General features: G+C 56.9%; 1 protein-coding gene and 2 pseudogenes across 1 annotated transcript; 1 reads left to right on the top strand and 2 right to left on the bottom strand.

The window, feature by feature from the left end:
• Nucleotides 1-7,371: 7,371 nt before the first annotated feature.
• LOC140220158 (uncharacterized) lies at nt 7,372-7,935 on the bottom strand. The gene has a single exon (XM_072290161.1). The coding sequence runs from the start codon at nt 7,933-7,935 to the stop codon at nt 7,372-7,374; it is 564 nt and encodes a 187-aa protein (XP_072146262.1).
• A 5,434-nt stretch (nt 7,936-13,369) lies between these two features.
• Nucleotides 13,370-15,380, bottom strand: LOC117833846 (tyrosine decarboxylase 1-like; annotated as a pseudogene).
• Nucleotides 15,381-17,149: 1,769 nt separating this feature from the next.
• LOC117834650 (tricetin 3',4',5'-O-trimethyltransferase-like) lies at nt 17,150-19,909 on the top strand (annotated as a pseudogene).
• Nucleotides 19,910-20,003: the final 94 nt, after the last annotated feature.

The raw sequence follows: 20,003 nt of genomic DNA, 5'->3' as shown, positions 1-20,003 counted from the left end.
TCCACTACTACGGGCTTGAGCTTCAGCACCTCAACCCGAACGGGATCCAGCACATTACGGCATTTGTCGCACTGTGCGAGGGGTTCCTGGGCATCGAGCCCAACTTCTCGCTGTGGAAGTACTTCTTCTCGGTGAGCCTGTACCAGAAGACGGAGAGGAGGGGGAACCAGCAGCGGTCGCCCCCGGTGCCGATCGGGCGCGTCGGAATTCACCTCCACCATACTCGCTCCAAGGAGTACATGGCGATGAAGACCTCGGCGTCCCACAAGGGGTGGCACAACCAGTGGTTCTATGTGAAGAACTACTCGAACTCCCCCCTGCCGGGGTTCACCGGCCGCACCATCGACGTGGCGCCGGAGGTGTGGTCGTACGGACCGGTTGAGAAGGAGAAGAAGCGGATCCTCGACCTGCTGCAGGCCATCGAGCAATTGAAGAGGAGAGGGCTTACCGGCGCCGGGGTCATTAGGGCGTACCATGCCCGGCGGGTGGCGCCGCTGATGCTCCGGGTTTGTTCGCTCGCCGCCATGACTCCGGGTGCGCCGACCGAGGGCACCGTCCTGGCGGCAGGCGCGCTCGCCGCCTTCGAGATCCGACAGCGGAGTCGGGAGGCGTTGGAGGACAAGGACGCTGACTACCCGATGCCCGGGCACCCGCCGATGCGCCCGGACGAGGGCTTCGTCGACCTGGTAAGGGATTGGGGCGCCGACCTTCTTTTTTCGTGTCTCTTGGTCATCGCTCTGATGCGGGGCCATTTTGTGTTTGCAGGGCATGCTGACCCGGGTCGTGGACTCGCACCCGCCGGTGCCGGAGGATGCCGATCAGCGGACGCAAAACCGTCTCCTTGCCGAAGAGCAGAAGCGCTGTAAGGACAAGGAGACGGCGAAAAAGAAGAAGAAGGCCGCCAAGGAGTTCCAACGGCGGCGGAGAGGGCAGGTCGTGTCGGACAACGATGACGATGATGATGATGATGACGAGGAGGAAGATGAGGATGATGATGAGGAGGAGGAAGAGCTGGTCTTATCCCCTCGGTCGGGTGCGCTCGTAATCCGGGAGGCGCGCCCGCAAACAGCCGTGAGGGATGAGGTGGAGCGATCGTCTGCCCTGGGCTTAGTTCCGCAAGGTTCCGGTGTCATGCCCCAGGGGTCGGCGCGGGGCGCCCCCCAGGAGCCGGTGCGGGGCGCTCCTCAGGAGTCGGCGCGGAGCGCTCCCTGGAGGTCTTCAGAGCCCACCCCTGCCGTCGCCCCAGAGCCGGCGCGGGGCGCCCCCCAGGAGTCCGTGCGGAGCGCTTCCCGAAGGTCCACGGAGCCCACCCCCGCCGTCGCCCAGGAGCCGGCGCGGGGCACCCCCCAGGAGTCAGCGCGGAGCGCTCCCAGGAGGTCCACGGAGCCCACCCCTGCCGTCGCGCCTGAGACCCAAGAGCAGAGGAGTGGCGACAAGCGACCGCTGCCGGATGCCCCGGGTTCGGCGTCCGGCTCTGAGGCGAAGCGCGCGTGCCGTCCTTGCTCCGGAGGAACGTAAGTTGGATTTCCTCGTGAACCTTGCTCCTTTCCCTACCTTGCGTTCGTTTCGGCTAACATTTATTTGTTGTTCCACAGCGCCGCCCCCCGTGGCCTCGTCCTGCAGCTGGCACCCAAAAAGGCACTGCGGGTGTCGTCCGCCTCTGCGGGGCGGACCGCGGTCCCGCCCGCGGCGAGCGGCGGGGTCCCCGGTGAGGTCGCGGATCCTGCCGCGGAAGCGGCCCCCGTGACGGCGACCGGTGGAGTGGCGGCACCATCGGGCGCGGGAGAGGGCGTGGACCCCGTTCCGCCTTCCGCTTCCCTGGTCTACCCTTCGGTGCAGAGCATCGTTCCCCAGGGCCCTCAGGCCAGGGAGGTGATCGACCTCGACGCCGATGAGGCGGAGGGGACGGCGGTGACGCGAGCAGGGACGGGTGTCCCAGCAGCCGCGACGGGATCGGCGGCGGCGACAGAGGAGGGAGTGCCGGCCTCCGCGGCCACGGCGGAGGAGGCGTCGGTGACGCAGGCGGGGACCTCCGCCCCGGAGGTCCCGGCAGAGGCGGCGCCGGCGGCGGAGGCGGAGGTGCCCGCTCGAGGGGCTCCGGCAGGGGCGGAGGAGCTTGCCTCGTCGGTTGCGGCGGAGGGCAAGATGGCCGCGGGGGTACTTGTCCCGCCGCCTGTGTCGGAGGCGGTGGCGCCATCGAGCGGGTCCACGGTGGCCCTGACAGCGACAGATGCGAAGGCGCCAGGACCGTCGGCGAACCCGGCGGCTTCCGGGTCGGCTCCCACTTTGGCTTTGGCCACCTCCATCCCCAGGGCGTGGAGGGGCTCTGTCCTGCGTTGGACGTCTCGTGAGGACCCGCCGAGGCACCTCTTTACCCTGGACGATGCCGCGGAGTAGCGCAAGTGGCAAGCGGTGCAGGGCAGCCTCACCAATGCCCGCGCGGCTCTGTCCTCGGTGTTGGGGTAGTTGGACAACGTCGTCCTCCCTGGTAGCCAGGTACGTTGCCCCTTCTGTCGGTGATTGTCCCTTTCCCGTTGCCTTGCCCCTGATGGTGTATTGCTTTGTAGGCTCTCCAAGAGTGCAGTCGGGGGAAATCTGATTTCCTCCGGCTGGAGCGGGGGCTCTGGGAGCGCTTCAACTTGGAGAGGGAGCGAACCAGGGACCTAACCATGCAGGTTGCCGCCGCCCAGGGGGCCATTAACAACCTGCTGAGGCGCGAGCAGGCGGCGCATGAGGAGGTGCGGTGGTCGGAAGCCAAACTCCAAGCCGTCATCGACAAGGCCCGCCTCGACCGTGAGGAGTTCCAGGCCGCTGCCGAAAAGGCCCGCCACGACGCCGAGGAGCTCGCACGGGTGAAGGGGGAGCATGAAGCCCTCCAGAAGACCGTCGAGCGCATCCGGCGCGAGCGGCAAAAGGCTTGGCAGGACCGGGACGCCGAGAAGGTCCGGAAGTAGGAGGCCAAGAAGGCGGCGGCCGACCTTGGGGCGGAGGTTGGTCAGCTTCAAGCGCAAGCGCGGGAGCTTCAGGCCTCCGTGGCCCAGGGGATCGACCGGGAGCGCCATCTGAAGGCCCAGTCCGAGGGTAAGACTTTGTTCATTTCTTTGTCTTTGTGATGTTGCGGTGATTTTCGATTTAGCGGGTTCTTCAGGGTGATCCTTGCAAGCGAGCTCACCCTACTGAGGGAGGTGCTCGACACGAAACGTGCTGAGCACGGCAACCTGCAGGATGCGGTCCGCGTCGTCTGTGACGGGCTCAGCGTGGTCCACGAGGAGGAGACGAGCTCGCTGGCGACTCGTGTCCTCGGGACCTACCGCCGAGCCCACGAGATCGCCCTGGAGGCGCTCCACACTGGCGTGAGGCGAGCCTTCGGGGTCTTCGGCTCCCACTACTCTGGCATCAACTTCGCCGGGATGAGCGGGGGTACGCCGCCGGCTACTCCGAGGCTGAGCTGGACGAGATCGACGCGTTGGTGTTTACCCCGGCGGAGGCCTTGGCGAAGCTCCTGGAGGATGAGGCCGTCCCTCCCGAAGATCCCCCGGCGAGCTAACTGTGTCGGGCTGGCGCCCTAGATGTAAATACATTAGTTTCAGACTTGTTTTGAGATGGCCATAGAGGCCTTTCCTATAACCTGTCGTGCAAAAGTTTCCAATCCCCTTTCTTTTTTTTGGACTTGGAAAGTCTAGAGTGCGTTGTCGGGCATGTCAGTAAGCTTTGATGAGCGAAGGTACCGTAGCCGCTGGGACGTAGGTTTTTCGCAGTCCAATCAATCTTGCCTGAACACCGTTTGCGCACTCTCTCCTTTTTGTTCCCAAAAGTTCAGAAAGGGGGGCTCGGTTCGGAAGAAAAAACGTTTTTCAGATGGTGCCAAGTGGCTTGCACCGGAGCCCCTGATAGCCCTCGAGGGATATGCGACCCTGGAGCGAAGCTAGGGTTGGATATTCCTGAGCTCAACGGGAAAATCTTAAACAAAACTGGTTCGAAATTTCTTGTTCCGCAAAAAGAAAACTTCGAAATTTATAGACGAGTCTACGTACAGAACTTGGAAATGAAAACTAGGGGTAAAAGTGCCTTAGCTGTTCTATGTTCCAAGCATTGCCGAAGATCTGCCCGTCGGGGGTCGCTAGCTTGTAGGTGCCTGGCCGTAGTACTTGCGCGACGATGAAGGGACCTTCCCACGGGGGAGTTAGCTTGTGCCGACCCCTGTTATCCTAGACGAGGCGGAGCACCAGGTCGCCTACGTTAAAGGCTCGGCCTTGCACCTTGCGGCTGTGGTAACGCCGTAGGGCCTGCTGGTACTTAGCCGAGTCCAGCAGGGCCACGTCGCGTGCCTCGTCGAGCTGATCTTGTGCGTCTTCGAGCGATGCCTGGTTCCCTTGTTCGTTGTACGCTTTGACCCTCGGCGATCCGTATTCCAGGTCGGTCGGCAAGATGGCCTCGGACCCGTAGACCATAAAGAACGGGGTGAAGCCAGTCGCCCGACTGGGGGTTGTCCTCAGGCTCCAAAGGACCGCGGGAAGCTCGGCGACCCACCGTCCGCCAAACTTTTTCAGGCGGTCGAAGATCCGTGGCTTGAGCTTGTGGAGTATCATGCCGTTGGCTTGCTCGACCTGCCCGTTCGTGCGGGGGTGTGCCACGGCCGACCAGTCCACTCGGATGTGGTGGTCATCGCAGAACTGGAGGAATTTCTTCCCGGTGAACTGCGTGCCGTTGTCGGTGATGATGGAGTTGGGGATTCCGAAGCGGTAGATGATGTCGGTGAAGAACTGTACCGCCTGCTCGGACTTGATTTGCACCACCGGTCTTGCTTCGATCCACTTAGAGAACTTGTCGACGGCGACAAGTAGGTGGGTGAAGCCCCCGGGCGCTTTCTTGAAGGGCCCGACGAGATCCAGCCCCCAGACCACGAACGGCCATGTGATGGGGATGGTCTGGAGCGCCTGCGCGGGCAGGTGGGTTTGGCGCGCAAAGAACTGGCACCCCTCACAGGTACGGACTACTTGGGTAGCGTCGGCGACCGCCGTCGGCCAGTAGAAGCCTTGCCGGAAGGCGTTGCCGACGAGGGTCCTTGGCGCAGCGTGGTGGCCGCAGGCTCCGGCGTGGATGTCCTGGATCAGTGCCCTTCCCTATTCGATCAGGATGCAGCGCTGGAGGATGCCGGTGTGGCTTCTCTTGTAGAGCTCCTAATCGATAATGGTGAAGGATTTGGCACGACGCGCGATCCTACGGGCCTCCATTTTGTTCGCCGGGAGCGTGTCGCGGACGAGATAGTCGAGGTATGGGGCTCTCCAGTCGGCCGGGGGGTCGGGCCCCTCCGCGGGGTCCGACGCGATTTCCATGACCAAGGGGCCGGAGGGATCGACTTCCGGGGCTGAGTCAGATGAAGCGACGCCTACCCCGTCAGGGCTGGCGTCAGGGCTTGAGACGGGTGGCGCGCTGCCAACCTCTCCTAGGTCGGGGCCTGATCCCGGGGCCGGTAGTGCTTCGCCAACCCCCGCCGGTTTTGGGTAATGGATCGAAGCCTTGAACTGGTCACTGATGAAGACACTGTCGGGGACGGGCATTCGGCCGGATGCTGCCTTCGCCAGCTCGTCGGCAGCTTCGTTGAAGCGCCTTGCGATGTGGTTGAGCTCCAGCCCGTCGAACTTGTCTTCAAGCTTGCGAACCTCGTTGCAGTAGGCTGCCATCTTGGGGTCGTGGCAGCTCCACTCCTTCATGACTTGTTCGACGACTAGCTGGGAGTCGCCCCGGATGTCTAGCCGGTGGATGCCCAGCTCGATGGCGATGCGAAGCCCGTTGAGGAGGGCCTCGTACTCGACGACATTGTTGGATGCTGGAAAGTGGAGGCGGATCATGTACCTGATGCGCACGCCTAGAGGAGAGACGAAGACGAGGCCTGCTCCGGGATGGGCCCTCATCAACGATCCATCGAAGTACATTGTCCAGTACTCCTGCTTCTCCGGCGCTGATGGCATTTGGATCTCCGTCCACTCTGCTATGAAATCGGCAAGTACATGGGACTTGATGGCGGTGCGGGAGGCATAGGTGATACCCTGGTCCATGAGCTTGAGCGCCCATTTCGCGATCCGTCCCGTGGCGTCCTAGTTCCGGATTACTTCGCCTAGTGGGAATGACGAAACAACCGTTACCGGGTGGGAGGTGAAGTAGTGGCGCAGCTTCCTCTTCGTGATGAGGACGGCGTAGATGAGCTTCTGGATCTGCGGGTAACGCGCCTTGGACTCGGACAGGACTTCGCTGACGAAATACACCGGGCGTTGTACCTTGAGAGCGTGTCCCTCCTCTTCCCGTTCCACCACTAAGGCCGTGCTAACCACCTGGTGGTCGCCGCGATGTAGAGCAGGAGGGCCTCGCTATCGGTCGTCAGGACCAGGACCGGGGCCTTCGTTAGGAGGTCCTTTGTCAAGTGCCTCCTGGGCCTCGTCGGTCCATTCGAAGCGGTCTGTCTTCTTCAGGAGTCGATAGAGAGGAAGCCCCCGTTCGCCAAGGCGCGAGATGAAGCGGCTCAGGGCCGCTAAGCATCCCATGACGCGCTGGACTCCCTTCATGTTTCGGATTAGCCCCATGTCGCTGATGGCTGCTATCTTCTCCGGATTGGCTTCGATGCCCCGCACGGAGACGATGAAGCCTAGCAGCATGCCCCTTGGAACTCCGAAAATGCATTTTTCGGGATTGAGCTTAATACGCTTATCCCTCAACCTTTCGAAGGCTAGTTCGAGGTCAGGGACAAGCTGGTGGCCCCTCTTGGATTTGACCACGATATCGTCAACGTAAGCCTCAACCGTCTGCCCGATGAGGTCCCCGAAGCACTTCAGCATGCATCACTGGAATGTAGCCCCCGTGTTTTTGAGGCCGAATGGCATCTTAACGTAGCAGTAGGGGCCGAAGGGGGTGATGAAAGAGGTGGCGAGCTGGTCGGATTCTTTCATCGCGATCTAATGGTAGCTAGAATACGCGTCAAGGAAGCTAAGGGTTTCGCACCCGGCGGTCGAGACGACTATCTGATCTATGCGTGGCAAAGGAAATGGATCCTTTGGGCACGCTTTGTTGAGACCGGTATAATCAACACACATCCTCCATTTCCCATTCTTTTTTCATACAAGAACAGGGTTAGCTAGCCACTCGGGGTGCTACACTTCCTTGATGAATCCGGCCGTCAAAAGCTTCTGGAGCTCCTCGCCGATGGCCTTGCGCCTCTCCTCGTCAAAGCGGCGCAGTCCTTGCTTCACTGGCTTGGAGCCAGCCTTGATGTTCAAGGAGTGCTCGGCGACTTCTCTCGGAATGCCGGGCATGTCCGAGGGCTTCCACGCGAAGACGTCGCTGGTCGCGCGGAGGAAGCCGAGCGAGCGCGCTTTCCTATTTGGGAGATAGGGTAGCACCGATCCGCACGGTCTTGCCGTCGGAGCTGCTGGGGTCGAGGAGGACCTCCTTGACGCCTTCAGTGGCCTCGAAGGAGGTGGTCAACTGCTTGGAGTCGGGCTGGTCCTCGGCGCCCTCCGCGAGCTGGACCACCAGATCCCCCGTGAAGATGATGGCTGCGGCGTACTCGCAGCACTCCACGTCGCACTCATACACCTTTTGGAAAGACGTGCCAACGGTGATGACCCCGTTGGGCCTCGGCAGCTTGAGCTTGAGGTAGGTATAGTTGGGGATGGCCATGAACTTTGCATAGCATGGTCGCCCCAGGATGGCGTGATAGGTTCCGCGGAACCCCACCACTTCAAAGGTGAGGACCTCCTTCCTGTAGTTGGAAGGGGTCCCGAAAGTGACGGGCAAGTAGATTTGCCCAAGGGGCATCGCCTGTTTTCCTGGCACGACGCCGTGGAACGGTGCCTTGCTGGGGCGGAGGCGGGAGCGGTCAATCCCCATAGCGTCGAGGGTCTCGGCGTAGAGGATGTTGAGGCCGCTGCCCCCATCCATGAGCACCTTGGTGAGGCGCGTCCTGCCGACGATGGGGTCGACGACAAGGGGGTAGCATCCTGGATGCCGGACGCATCCCGGGTGGTCGGACCGGTCGAAGGTGATGGCCGATCCTGACCAGTCGAGGAAGGCCGGCGTTGCCGGCTCGGCCGCGTAAACCTCTCGGCGCTCCAGCTTCTGATGTCGCTTGGAGTCGTACGCCGTCGGGCCGCCGAAGATCATGAAGCAGCCGTCCACCTTGGGGAAGCCATCTTCCTTCTCGTCGTCGCCCTTCTTCTCCTCATTAGGCTTCCGCTTCCGGTCGCCCTTCACTGGGTTGCCTACGAAGTACCTCTTCATGAGGTTGCAGTCCTTGTAGGCGTGTTTCGCGGGGAACTCGTGGTTCGGGCACGGTCCCTTAAGCAGCTTGTCGAAGAAGCCAGGAGTGCCCTCCGGGGGTGGCTGTCCTCGCTTGCGCTCGACAGCAGCTACGAGGGGGGCCTCGCGCCGCTGCTTGCCCTTCTTCTTCTGCTGGCGGTTGGAGGTGCCCTCATCGGCATCCTCCTCCCGCTTTGCCTTACCTTTGGAGCGGTCGAAGATCGCTCCAACGGCCTCTTCGCCCGAGGCGTAGCTGGTGGCAATGTTGAGGAGCTCCTCCGTGGTTCGCGAGCCTCGGCGCCCTAGCTAGTGGACGAGGGGCCGGCAGGAGGTTCCCGCTAGGAAGGCCCCTATGACGTCAGCATCCGCGACGTTGGAGAGCTCAGTGCGCTTCCTCGAGAAGCGCCGGATGTAGTCCCAGAGGGACTCGTCTGATCCCTGGCGACAGCTCCGGAGGTCCCAGGAGTTACCGGGGCACGTGTACGTGCCCTGGAAGTTTCCTATAAATACCTCCTTCAGGTCATTCCAGCAGCGGATCCGTCCCGAAGGGATATGTTCCAGCCAGGCTCGTGCCGAGTCGGCCAGGAAGAGTGGTAGGTTGCGGATGATGAACAGATCATCGTCCGTCCGGCCGGCTAGGCATGCGAGCCGGTAATCGCTGATCCAAACCCCAGGGTTTGTCTCCCCCGAGTATTTGGCTACATTCGTCGGTTGCCTGAAGCGCGGCGGAAAAGTCGCGTTCAGGATGCGCGCGGAAGAGGCCCGTGGCCCCGCCGGGCCGGGGCTCGGGCTGCGGTCTTCCTCGCTGTCGTAGTGCCCGCCGTGGTGGACGTGGTAGCCGCGATCTACCCCGTCCTCCCTATCCGCGCGGGAGCGCCTCCGCGCGTCCAGGGTGTCGCGGGCGTCGCGGACAGGGCCGACGCGTCGATGAACGGATCGAGCCCCGCCTCCCACGGGTGGTGGTGTCCGCTGGGTGGACGCAGCCTGGTTTGCCCTGGGAGGAGGCTGGTGGACAGACTCCCCCCGTCTCTCCGGGGGCGCATCGGGCGCCGCCCTGCTGGCGTTTTGTCCGCGTCGTCGGGACGCGGAACTTTCCGCCTGCTGGACGGCGGCGCATTCGAGCAAGTCGCGCATCTCTTGGCGCGCCCGTCGCTCCTCGGGCATTGCCGGCTCGGGGAGTTGCCAGAGTAGGGCCGCCACGGCTGCGACGTTCTGGCTGGCATGAGCAAAGAGCTGAGGGCGCTCTTCGTCCGCGCAGATACGCTGTTGGACGTCGCGCGCCCGCTGTCGCGCTCCGCCTTCGTGGCGGGGGCGCCCGACCTCCTGGCGGGACGCCGCGCGCGCCTCCGGCTGCCGAAAGTGCTCCAGGGCCCTTGGTAAGGCCCCGGTCATAGCCGCGGCGCGCGGGGGGGGGAGTCCTCTGTCTCCCCTCGGCGCCGTTGTCGTTGGACCCCTCGGAGTGCACGTCGGCCAAGAAGCACTCACGCGAGGGGTGGCTGCTCCCGTTGCTGGAGCCGGCGTCGGAGATCGTCCTCGCCACGCCTGCGAGCTTGTTGCTCGCGGGTGACACGGTCATGGACTGCGTCAGGAGGCGACCGTAAGTCACCGCGGCATTGCGCAGCCCGAAGAGCCAACCACCTGGGAAGGACCCTCTGGCGCGCGCCTGGCCGCTCGCCGCTGTCCCGGCGCCGGGGCCCGGGATGGCGGGACGAGCAGGCAAGACGAGGAGAGGGATCAGCTCGATCCCCTCCCCGGTGGTGAGGAAGTCTAGACTCCCGAAATGGATCAGGGAGCCCGGAGCGTAGCTGATGTCGTGGTTGGCCATCTGAAGCCGGAGACGTACGCGCAAAGGTCCCCTACCTGGTGCGCCAACTGTCGTTGTCAAGATTTGCGGATCAAGACTTAGACTAGTGTTGGAGACACGGGGTTAGATTGGTTTGGGCAAAGGAAGGCCTACGTCCAGTATCGAGGCTGCTCGTATTACCCACGCGGGGTTCTATAGTAGGGGTTACAGATGGGTGAGAGAGGGAACTGATCCCAGGTCTCTTGAGTGCGCTGGTGCTCTAAGGGCGTGCGAGAGTGTACTGTTGGCTTGAGGGAAAAATTCTGAGTCCCCCGTCCCAGGATCCCGGGTCCTCCTTTTATATCACAAGAGGGAGCTCGAGGTTACAGTCGAGCCGGGCATCTAGAGAAGAGGTAGAAAGGATAAGCCAAGTAGTAAAATGATACAAGGGGAGGGTCCCGAGGCCGCCGCTCTCGTTCCGGCCCCCGGTCCCTATCAGCGCGTCCGGCGAGGGAGGGTGATTCCTTCCAAATCTTGTCAATGATCTCCCTGGTCGCCATCGCCGTTGAGCGTGATGATGAGCCTCAGCCTCGGCATCCGTGCCCGCCAGGGAGGAGGTCCGATTCTGCTGCCCCGCCAATTACCGCAAGACCCGCACGTCGCGTCCCTGACACTGCCGTTGGGAGCACGGGGCGCGAGAGCAAGCGATGCGCCCTCCTGTGTCGTTCGGCGCGGCTCATGAGTACCTTGTGGCGAATCAGAAGGAGCCGTGGCCACTGCAGCCCGCGCCGCACGGCCGCGCACCGGTATTCGGGACTGGTTGCGTTGGGGGCGCCACTCCCTTTCGTCCTGACAGGGTCGCGAAGCATTTATGGCGAGGTCGATAGGGGGACCCACGAGATCATCATCCTGATACTCCAGTCCGCGCCCGATGCGGATATTCGTCTTGTGGACCCGAGCGAGTCCGACCCCCGCGCCCAAGGTCAGGCGAGGCGGAGTTTAGTCTTCAAGGAGTCGGGGGCGTCGGACCCCGGGACCCCGGGTCGGGCGAGGCGGAACGTGGCCTCTCCCTTCCATGTTGGGCCGACAGCAATTTCGTTACCTTAGTGGGCCTGGGCTTTCATGACTGTTGCTTTAAGCGGCATTAGGAGGTCGTTAATATTTTCCCCCAATAGATAGGTTGTGCACGCCAGACACCGAAACCTTAGCGGGTTACCACTGACTAATGAATCTTTGTAAAGGCCTCGTAGCGTCCCTATGCAATCACACCTCGGAAGTGTGGTATGGTGCCTTGCAAACACCGCATGGTTGGGTCCAAAGTTCTTTTGAACTTTTACGCGACTTGTGGGTAAAGATGTGCGACCTCTGCAGAGTGTAAAACTGATCGATCAGCCGTGCTCACGGTTAAGAGCGGCCTGGACCCTCACATGATAATACTAACGAAAGATGGACTTAAATTGTTGTCATACCGCGCATATTTTGTTTACTTTATTTATGTTCATGTTTAATTTGGGGTGGTATAAATTTATACTTAGTTAATTGCTAATAAAATTTGACCAAGCTAATTAAAAGCTGATGCTATTTAGCTTTAGCTATACCTTGGTTGGCCTTACACTACACTATTCCCCATGACTTGTTGAGTACCAACCATGAGTGTACTCACCCTTGCAAAACCGTTGTTCAGACCAAGACAATCTAGAGGAGTACCTGCACGAGTTTGAGGAGTTCTAGGCATACGGTTCTTCAGTCAGCAGCCTGTGGTGTCATCGTCGTCTTCGGAATCCGCTGCGTAATAAGTTAGGCTTGTGTTTTATTAAGACTTTCCGTCATGTAATAAAGTTTAATACTCTCTTTATTCACTTTGGCACTGCCTTTGTTATTCACTTATGTTGTACATGTGTGTAACTTGTTCCTGGCGCACATGTATTGAAAGCACTCGGTTTTGTCCTTAAAATCGGGTGTGACACGCCCCCTGCTGACGTATATAGCCGTTGGACCTCTACCTAAATTCATCCAACGTAACGTCGGATCATCCGGTGCTGAAGGAGTTTTTCCTAAAAACTCTCTTGACGTTTTCAAAGTAAATATGCTTGGTCCGATTCCTTCATCTTCTAGCCATCGGAATATCTGGTGCTATAGGTCTTTCTCCGTCTTCTTTACAAATTGCTCCGACGCTTGTGAAAAGGACCCCGTCGGATCATCTGGTGCTTGCTGCAACTCAAGCTTACTTCTCAGTTGTACCAATTGCTTCGATGGTTGCTCCGATGACTCTCAGATCTTCTGGTGCTACTATTTTTTCTAAGTTGAATACCACCATTTGAGCGCATTGAATATCGTCACGTGGATGCTCTAAAATTATCACGGTGGATGTGTGGTTTCTCCATTGGTCACTTGATGAGCCTTGGTCTTCAATAGATGTATGGACACTCCAGCAACTCTGAATGGGCGAGTGGAGGGGGCATAAATAGCCCATGGACCTAAAAGAGCCTTGGCTCCAATAAGTATTCTATGCATTTCCATGCATCAACAAATTTTGCCCTTTTAAATTTCTGTTCTTACCTATTCTGGAATTTATCCCCAGTTGCTGCCTTTAGCTTTCACAAATAAGTTTTATAACATATTATATGAGCTCTTTTACGAAATACAACACTAGACTATACTTGTGTTCGAAAATGACTAGTATAAACATATCCGACGGTCAAGATTAATTACATACTACTGAAACCTACGCCTGTGGTATGGGTAGTATACACGAGTAGTATAGGTAGTATAAGGGTATCATGGTAAGAAAACACAAATGGCACCACTATAATTTTATTTTTGATACTAGCAGAAAGTTTAAAAGACCATTCTATTTGAAATATCACTTTTTACATTGTAATAATTACTAAATTATCCATAATAATGAACAGTTAGATCTTATATATATACTATATACTACTAAGTAGTAGTATTGTGTATCGTAAAAGAGCTCTATCATCTTGGTGTTCATTTTGTAGTAACGAGCCTGGTTTCCTTAAACAAAAGAGATGTGAGACGGTTGAGTGATAAGCATATTCTTGACGTGTTGCAAATTTCGGGTAAAATTTGTCCAGGTGTGTGGCTTAGCGTCCATTTGTTTCGCCTGATGTTTCTTTTGTATTAACGAGCTTGGTTATGACGGGTCCCTTCCATTGTGAGTTGTGACGGGCCCCTTCCAGGAATCCATGCCTAGCATCGATTTTTTACAAGTATCATAACATACTTAAAATTCAATCGGCCTGCTCCGTAGAAGCAGCCGCTTCTCCAGCAATAGAATCCAATATCGGCACTAGCACTTATGTATATTGTGTCGCATACATGGTCATAGTGAATGTTCATGGTTCAGATGGATTGACTATTGCATTCATGGTGTGCTCTAACTACGAATGGAAGCAATAATAGAATGCTCAGCTTCTGTTGCTGGCCATGCATGGTATAGCACTAGCAATGAGCAATAACTAACAACCGGTGGCGATCAAGTCGTTGGCCTTCTCCTTGAGAAGCTCCCACGCGGCCCGGACGTGCCGCATCTCTGTCATTGACCCACCAGCGGCTAGGCGGATCACAAACTTGTCGTCCACGACGAAGTGCGTCATGAACGCCCGGCCGCTTGCATTCACCGCTGCGAGGAGGTCGCGGTTGAGGGCCTCCACAGCTTTATCCGCCATGAACCGCGGGCGGAGGCGGAAGCACACCAAGGAGAAGTTCCTTGGCACCACGACCTCAAACCGCTCGTCCGCCGCCACGACGTGCTCGAACCACTCTGCCATCTGGATGTGCCTCCGTATGTGCGCGCGCATTCCCGCCGCTCCATAGCGCCGTAGCACCACCCAGAGTTTGATGGCACGGAAGCGGCGTGACAGCGCGATCTGCCAGTCCTTGTAGTCGACCGTTTCCGCCATCTTAGACGCGGTGCCGACATTCTTGAGGTACTCCGGGTCAGTGGACAGTGCGTCGGTCATGGTGGTAGGGTTCGCCACCCAGAGGCAGCAGCAGTCCATGTTGGTGAGGAACCACTTATGTGGGTTCATGCTCACCGAGTCCGCGAGCTCGGCGCCGTCGAGGTGACCTTGGAACTCCGGGCAAATGGCTGCGCTTCCGGCGTAGGCTGCGTCGATGTGCAGCCAGGTTCCTGTAAAACATGTATTCTTGTCAGATGGTTATAGGAACTGATTGTTGATTGTTAAGTGAGCATGAATCGTGACTTGTGACCGCATAGCGCATTCCATTTCTACGTATTTAGTGTCACCGTATGGGTGATTAGCGTATAAGAGAGGGAGGTTGAATGAATTACCATAACGCCGGGCAACATGGCCGAGCTCGCGCACTCGGTCAATGGCCCCAGACCAGTAGTGCCGACGGTGGCGCAGAGGTAAAGGGGAACCAGCCCGCGGGCGACGTCTTCCTCGATTGCTCTTTGGACGATGCTGGCGGTCAGGCCGTATCCCGAGTTTGCCGAAGTCCGCAGGATGCGGAAGTTTGCTGGAGGGATGCCGACGATGCTCGCGCCCTTCTGGAAGGTTGCGTGGGTCTGGTCCGAGGCATACACGACAAGCTTGAGGATGCCCTCATGTCCGAGCTTGCTGAGTGCACGGTCGCGCGCGGCAGCGAGAGTGCACACCACCGCCTCGCACGTGCTCCCATGCAGGACACCGCCTCCTCCTCCCTTGAAGTGGAAGCGCTCCGGTAGGCCGAGGAGGCTAGCCATCCAGTCAACCACGACCTGCTCCAGCTCAGTGGCCACCGGTGACGCCGTCCAGACGAACGGGACGACGTTGAGACCAGCCGACAACATCTCCCCGGCGAACCCTGCGGTGCTTGCATTCGCCGGGAAATAGGCAAAGAAGCTAGGGCTCTGCCAATGTGTGAGGCCGGGGAGGATATCCCGCTGCACATCATCCAGTATGCGATCCAGGGAGTCGCCCAACTCCGGGGCTGCCTCCGGAAGAAGCTTACGGATGGTCCCTGGCTGGGTGTTGGCCATGACCGGATACTTATCGACGTTGCGGTAGTAGTCGGCGAGGAAGTCGACCACGGCACTGGACTCCCCAGCGAATGAATCGGGGTTCAGTGGCATCATGGCTTCAAGTGGAAGGCTACCCATGGCCACGCAAGAAAACTGATTTCAAGGGGAAATTAGCTAGCTAGATAGCGTTCACTGCAGTACTGAAGGACTAATGAGTGATTTGGTTTCGAAGCCAACTTCTGGTTCCTATGTATAGACTGTGCATTCTGCCATGTGCACCACGAACACAGGTCACAGGAAAGACACTGACGGCATGCTCTACTACCTACCTTCCTGGTGACTCGCATTTTTTCTACAATCGTTTGTAACGTTTCCAATCTTTACAAGTAATAATTAATGATTATCATATCCCAGCCAAAAATATAATAAACTATGTATAATATGGGTGCATGCGGTCCTCATGTGCGCATGTCGGAGAAGGTGCTCACGCGCTTGTGTCAGGAGCTCTGGGTGTCACATGCTATGCAGGGTTGCAGACAGATGAAATTGCTTCCGTTCACAATCTCAGACATTTCCATATGATGAAATATAATATGCAAGCCAGTGGATTGCAGGTAAACTAGTATACAAAAAGTAGAGTGGATCGAAGGCTTAGGTATTAAATTTCTTTGCAGTTTTTTAGATAGTATTTTTCCACTAGGCATACTCAAGAATAAAATATGAGCCCTATTCCTAAGACCACGTTTCCATATTTGAAGATACTAAATTACTTTTTTATGCATATATAAATCTTAAGATTAAATAAAATAATAACAAAAACCAAGAATACTAAAGAAAAGGGCAGTTTATTTGTGAGTAATACTTATTTTCTATATATGTTGTACTACAAAAATACGATTTCCCAAGAGATTTTTTAGAAGAAATAACTAAAATCCCTCAATACTAGTAAAATTATGGTTTTGTTTGCACACGTATTGTACATATGCTCCTCAAATTTTGACTTGCGCGCGGGGTTGGGGTGGGGTTGCTGAAGTGCCACGGTAAGAGCAGGTCCTACCGGTATCTCATCTCACCTCTCATCTTGACGCTAAGAGTTCAACAGTGAAAACATGTCTCCAACCCACCCCTCGTCTGAGCCCCGTCTCTCATCTGCATTCTCATCCGTCACCCTATTCTCTCCCATGTAGGAGCACCCACCCAAGTTCTCATCAGGTTGAGCAACCAATCGCCCTCGGGCACGCCCTGACTAGGAAAGTTCTGAATTGAGGCTACACCGTGCCGCCAGCCTGGCGCCGTGCCTCCACGATACCCATAGGGTGAGACAAAGAACGACCAAGGGGAGCCACGTAGATTCTGCGAGTGCCGCTTGCGTCTTCCCTCTACGGTCGGCCAGCTCGTGGTCTTGCCCCGGCCGCCCGAGCCATGATAACGTGCTACGCCGTAGCCTTGATCCACCCGATCCACCTCACTCTGGCATCAGACGCTAGTGTATGTGTTCAACAGGAGACAGATTGCACCGACACTAGAGACGCAGGACATCCCATGCAGAATATCTTGATTCTTGAAAAACAGTTGTGCAGTAGCGAAGCCATGTCCATCACGCACGTGGACCCTCGCGCTGAATCTCAAGGGTTAAAGAAACCATCTCAACCTTGATCTAATGCAAAACAGATTCTCAAAGGGCACAAGGTGCTTCTCTGAAACCTGCCACTCCTCGTTGTGTCCCGGCCGCATTTCGTGCGCCGACCATCTCCAATGTCGTGAATTGATTATATTTGCAGATTCAAAATCGATTAGACTGCAGACAAAACAATATAGTATTCAGCCTCGTGCATCACGATCTTATTAGGAGGGAGGTTTTGCATGGGGTACACAATCACTACCACGCTAGCTGCTAGCTCTCACAGGTCACGTCACACCATACAAGCAATCCCATACTTGTCAAAGAATGCATGATTTTCAGGTTGGTGAACAAAGCCTAGCTCGAAGCTCTATATAAACGGCCCCTTTCGCCTCATCGATCAGTCAGACACCAGCAATCACAACAACAAGGTACACACACCTTCATCAGTTAGTTGAGCTCCAATCCCGCCGCGGACATGGCCATAGCCGACGACGAGACATGCACGCACGCTCTGCAGCTAGTGTCGACGGCCATCCTGCCGATGACGCTAAGAACTGCCATTGAGCTGGGCCTGCTCGAGACCCTTGTGGGCGCCAGCGGGAAGGCTCTCACTCCCAAGGAGGTGGCCGCGAAGCTGCTTTCCAAGGCCAACCCCGCCGCGCCGTCCATGGTGGATCGCTTGCTGCGACTTCTGGCGTCCTACAAAGTTGTGTCCTGACAACCAGAGAGCAAGCTTGCTACGTATCCTGACACGGGCTGCAGCACCACCTGACAATGATCATTTCCATGTCTAGACGGATTTCAAATGCCGTGGTTTCTGATTTGCACCGTATTTAGAACAACAACCCACCCCATGCGGGTAATGTGAATATGTCAGCCTAAGAGCACTCAGAGATACCCTCCCTTCACGAGATTAGAAAATTAAGAGAGGAGGTGTTGGCTTTGATGCAAAGTAAGTACGGCATAGATACCGGAAGTTCAAAATTATATCAAAAGTCATACCAAGCTCATTTTAACTATGTTCCCTACCCTGTCGATTGGCGCATGCCCGATTTTTTCAAATTTAGTGGCGAGCATAACCGAACTACTTATGAGCATATTAGTCAATATCTGGCTTAACTAGGTGAAGCGGGTTATTATAATGCTTTGCGTGTTCATTTGTTTTCTTTATCTTTAACTGAACCGCTTTCACTTTGGTATTCATCTTAACTTCACACATTCTGTAGCTCAACAACCACCGAGCGTTGCCTTTTCCCTATATATACATACAGCCTCAGTGTTCTCAAGGACACAAACTGTGTATTCCATTGGAGTGAGCTAGGTAGAGAAGTGTACAGAGCCTTCAGAAACCAAATCTGCAGCCAACATGGATCTGGCACCGAGTCCTCCCACACCCAGTCCCTATTCCAAAGATCAGTGCCTTAAAGATTATACAGATACCGTAAAAACGTATGTCATCCTGGCCGTTCTCGCCATGTTCCTCTTGCACGTACTGGGTTCCTTACGCCGGCGGTCGAGCCACACGCTCCTCCATTCTATCGTGATGGGAGTCTACACGTTCTCCTATCCCCTGGTTGGCTATACCGTTGGGCTGATGAAATCTTCCAGTTTGTACTACGAAGACTTCACTGTGTGGGCAGTGTTCCTTCTTCTGCTCCTCGGCACCACGGACAACCTCACGGTTTGCCGCCTCAGCGATGTCGACAACTGGAAGAGCATCCACGTCAAACACATCCTTAAGGGATTCTGGCTGGTGGTAATCATTCTGAGGATTAGCAATAATGAGGATTGGATCTACGGCAAGAAACTTCCCTACAGGTATCCGTTGTATGCCATCGTGTTGGTCGTCATCCTCAAGGGGTATGTGAGGATCGCTTCCATGAGGATGGTGAGCAAATCCTACCTCTGCAAGAAGGTGAAGGTGATCGCCGAATATATGCAGCAACAGCACAAGGACAACCTGGCGGTGCCCTTTGATCCTGTAATCATGGAAGGCTACCGGTACATTGTCGCTGGCGAGAAGTACTACATGAAGCGGTGGCCTGGTTGCACACCATGTTACAAGGGGGGCGACTTAATGGTTATCACCGTGGAGAAGATCTGGCAGTGCACAGGAAGGCTGCTGGTCCTTGAGCGGGGCAAGCTGCTCAAGGACTTGTGCCTCTCTATGGCACTCTCCAAGATGCTCAACCGAAGGTTTGTTGGCTTCAGGCTCTCAGAAGCGGGGCATGAGAAAACGCATGACTTTGTGTTCAAAGGCCTGCTCGCCGGGGACAGGCCACATCAGAGGGCCTTTAGGGTCATCGAGGAAGAGCTTGTTTTTGTCCATGACTTCTATTGGAGGAGGGCGAGGATGGCAGCCTGTGCCGCCAGTACAGCGCCGCGCCACTGTGCAAGTGGCTCACCCCCAACGAGGATGTTGTCTCCATGGCTCGGTTCCACCTCCTCGCCAACGACAAGCTCTTCATGCACGCCTGGAGCTACATGACGGACGCGGTCCTTGAGGGTGGCAGCCCATTCAACAGGGCGTTTGGGACGCCTTCCTAGTTCGACTACGCCGGTACTGACGCACGCTTCAACGGGGTCTTCAATGAGGCCATGAAGCAGCATTCCGTCATCCTCACCAAGAAGCTCTTGCAGCTCTACACGGGCTTCGACGGCGTCCGCACCCTCGTCGACGTTGGCGGCGGCCTCGGCTCCACCATCCATGCCATCACCTCCAGGTACCCGACCATTCAAGGGATCAACTTCGACCTTCCCCACGTCATCTCCGAGGCGCCGGCCTACCCCGACGTGCAGGTGCAGCACGTGGGAGGCGACATGTTTGAGAAGGTGCCCTCCGGCGACGCCATCCTCATGGAGTGGATCCTCAATTGCTGGGGCGACAACCACTGCGCCAAGCTGCTCAAGAACTGCTACGAGGCGCTGCCTCCGCACGGCAAGCTCATCAGTGTCGAGTGCATCCTGCCGGTGAACCCGGATGCCACAAACAGCGCGCAGGGGTTGATCGGCGTCGACGTGTGCCTGCTCGCGTAAAGCCCCGACGGCAAGGAGAGGTACGAGAGGGAGTTTGTGGAGCTCGCCAGGGGCGCCGGGTTTACCAGCGTCAAGTCCACCTACATCTACGCCAACTTCTGGGCCATCGAGTATACCAAGTAGCCGCCATTGTCGTTGTTGCTGGGCTGGCTGGTGCCTCCATATATTCTGCATAAAAAAGTAGAATAAAATGTCCACATTGCTTTCTTGGGTTTGTTTCCCTGTTGCCGGCGCTACAGCTAGCATGGTGTGTCCTGTAACCTCCACGTCCATACTAATTG

The sequence above is a fragment of the Setaria viridis genome, chromosome 8 (assembly GCF_005286985.2).
Source record: "Setaria viridis chromosome 8, Setaria_viridis_v4.0, whole genome shotgun sequence".
Lineage (NCBI taxonomy): Eukaryota > Viridiplantae > Streptophyta > Magnoliopsida > Poales > Poaceae > Setaria > Setaria viridis.
The sequence above is the reverse complement of the archived record's forward strand: the minus strand, read 5'-3'. Positions and strand labels throughout refer to the sequence as shown.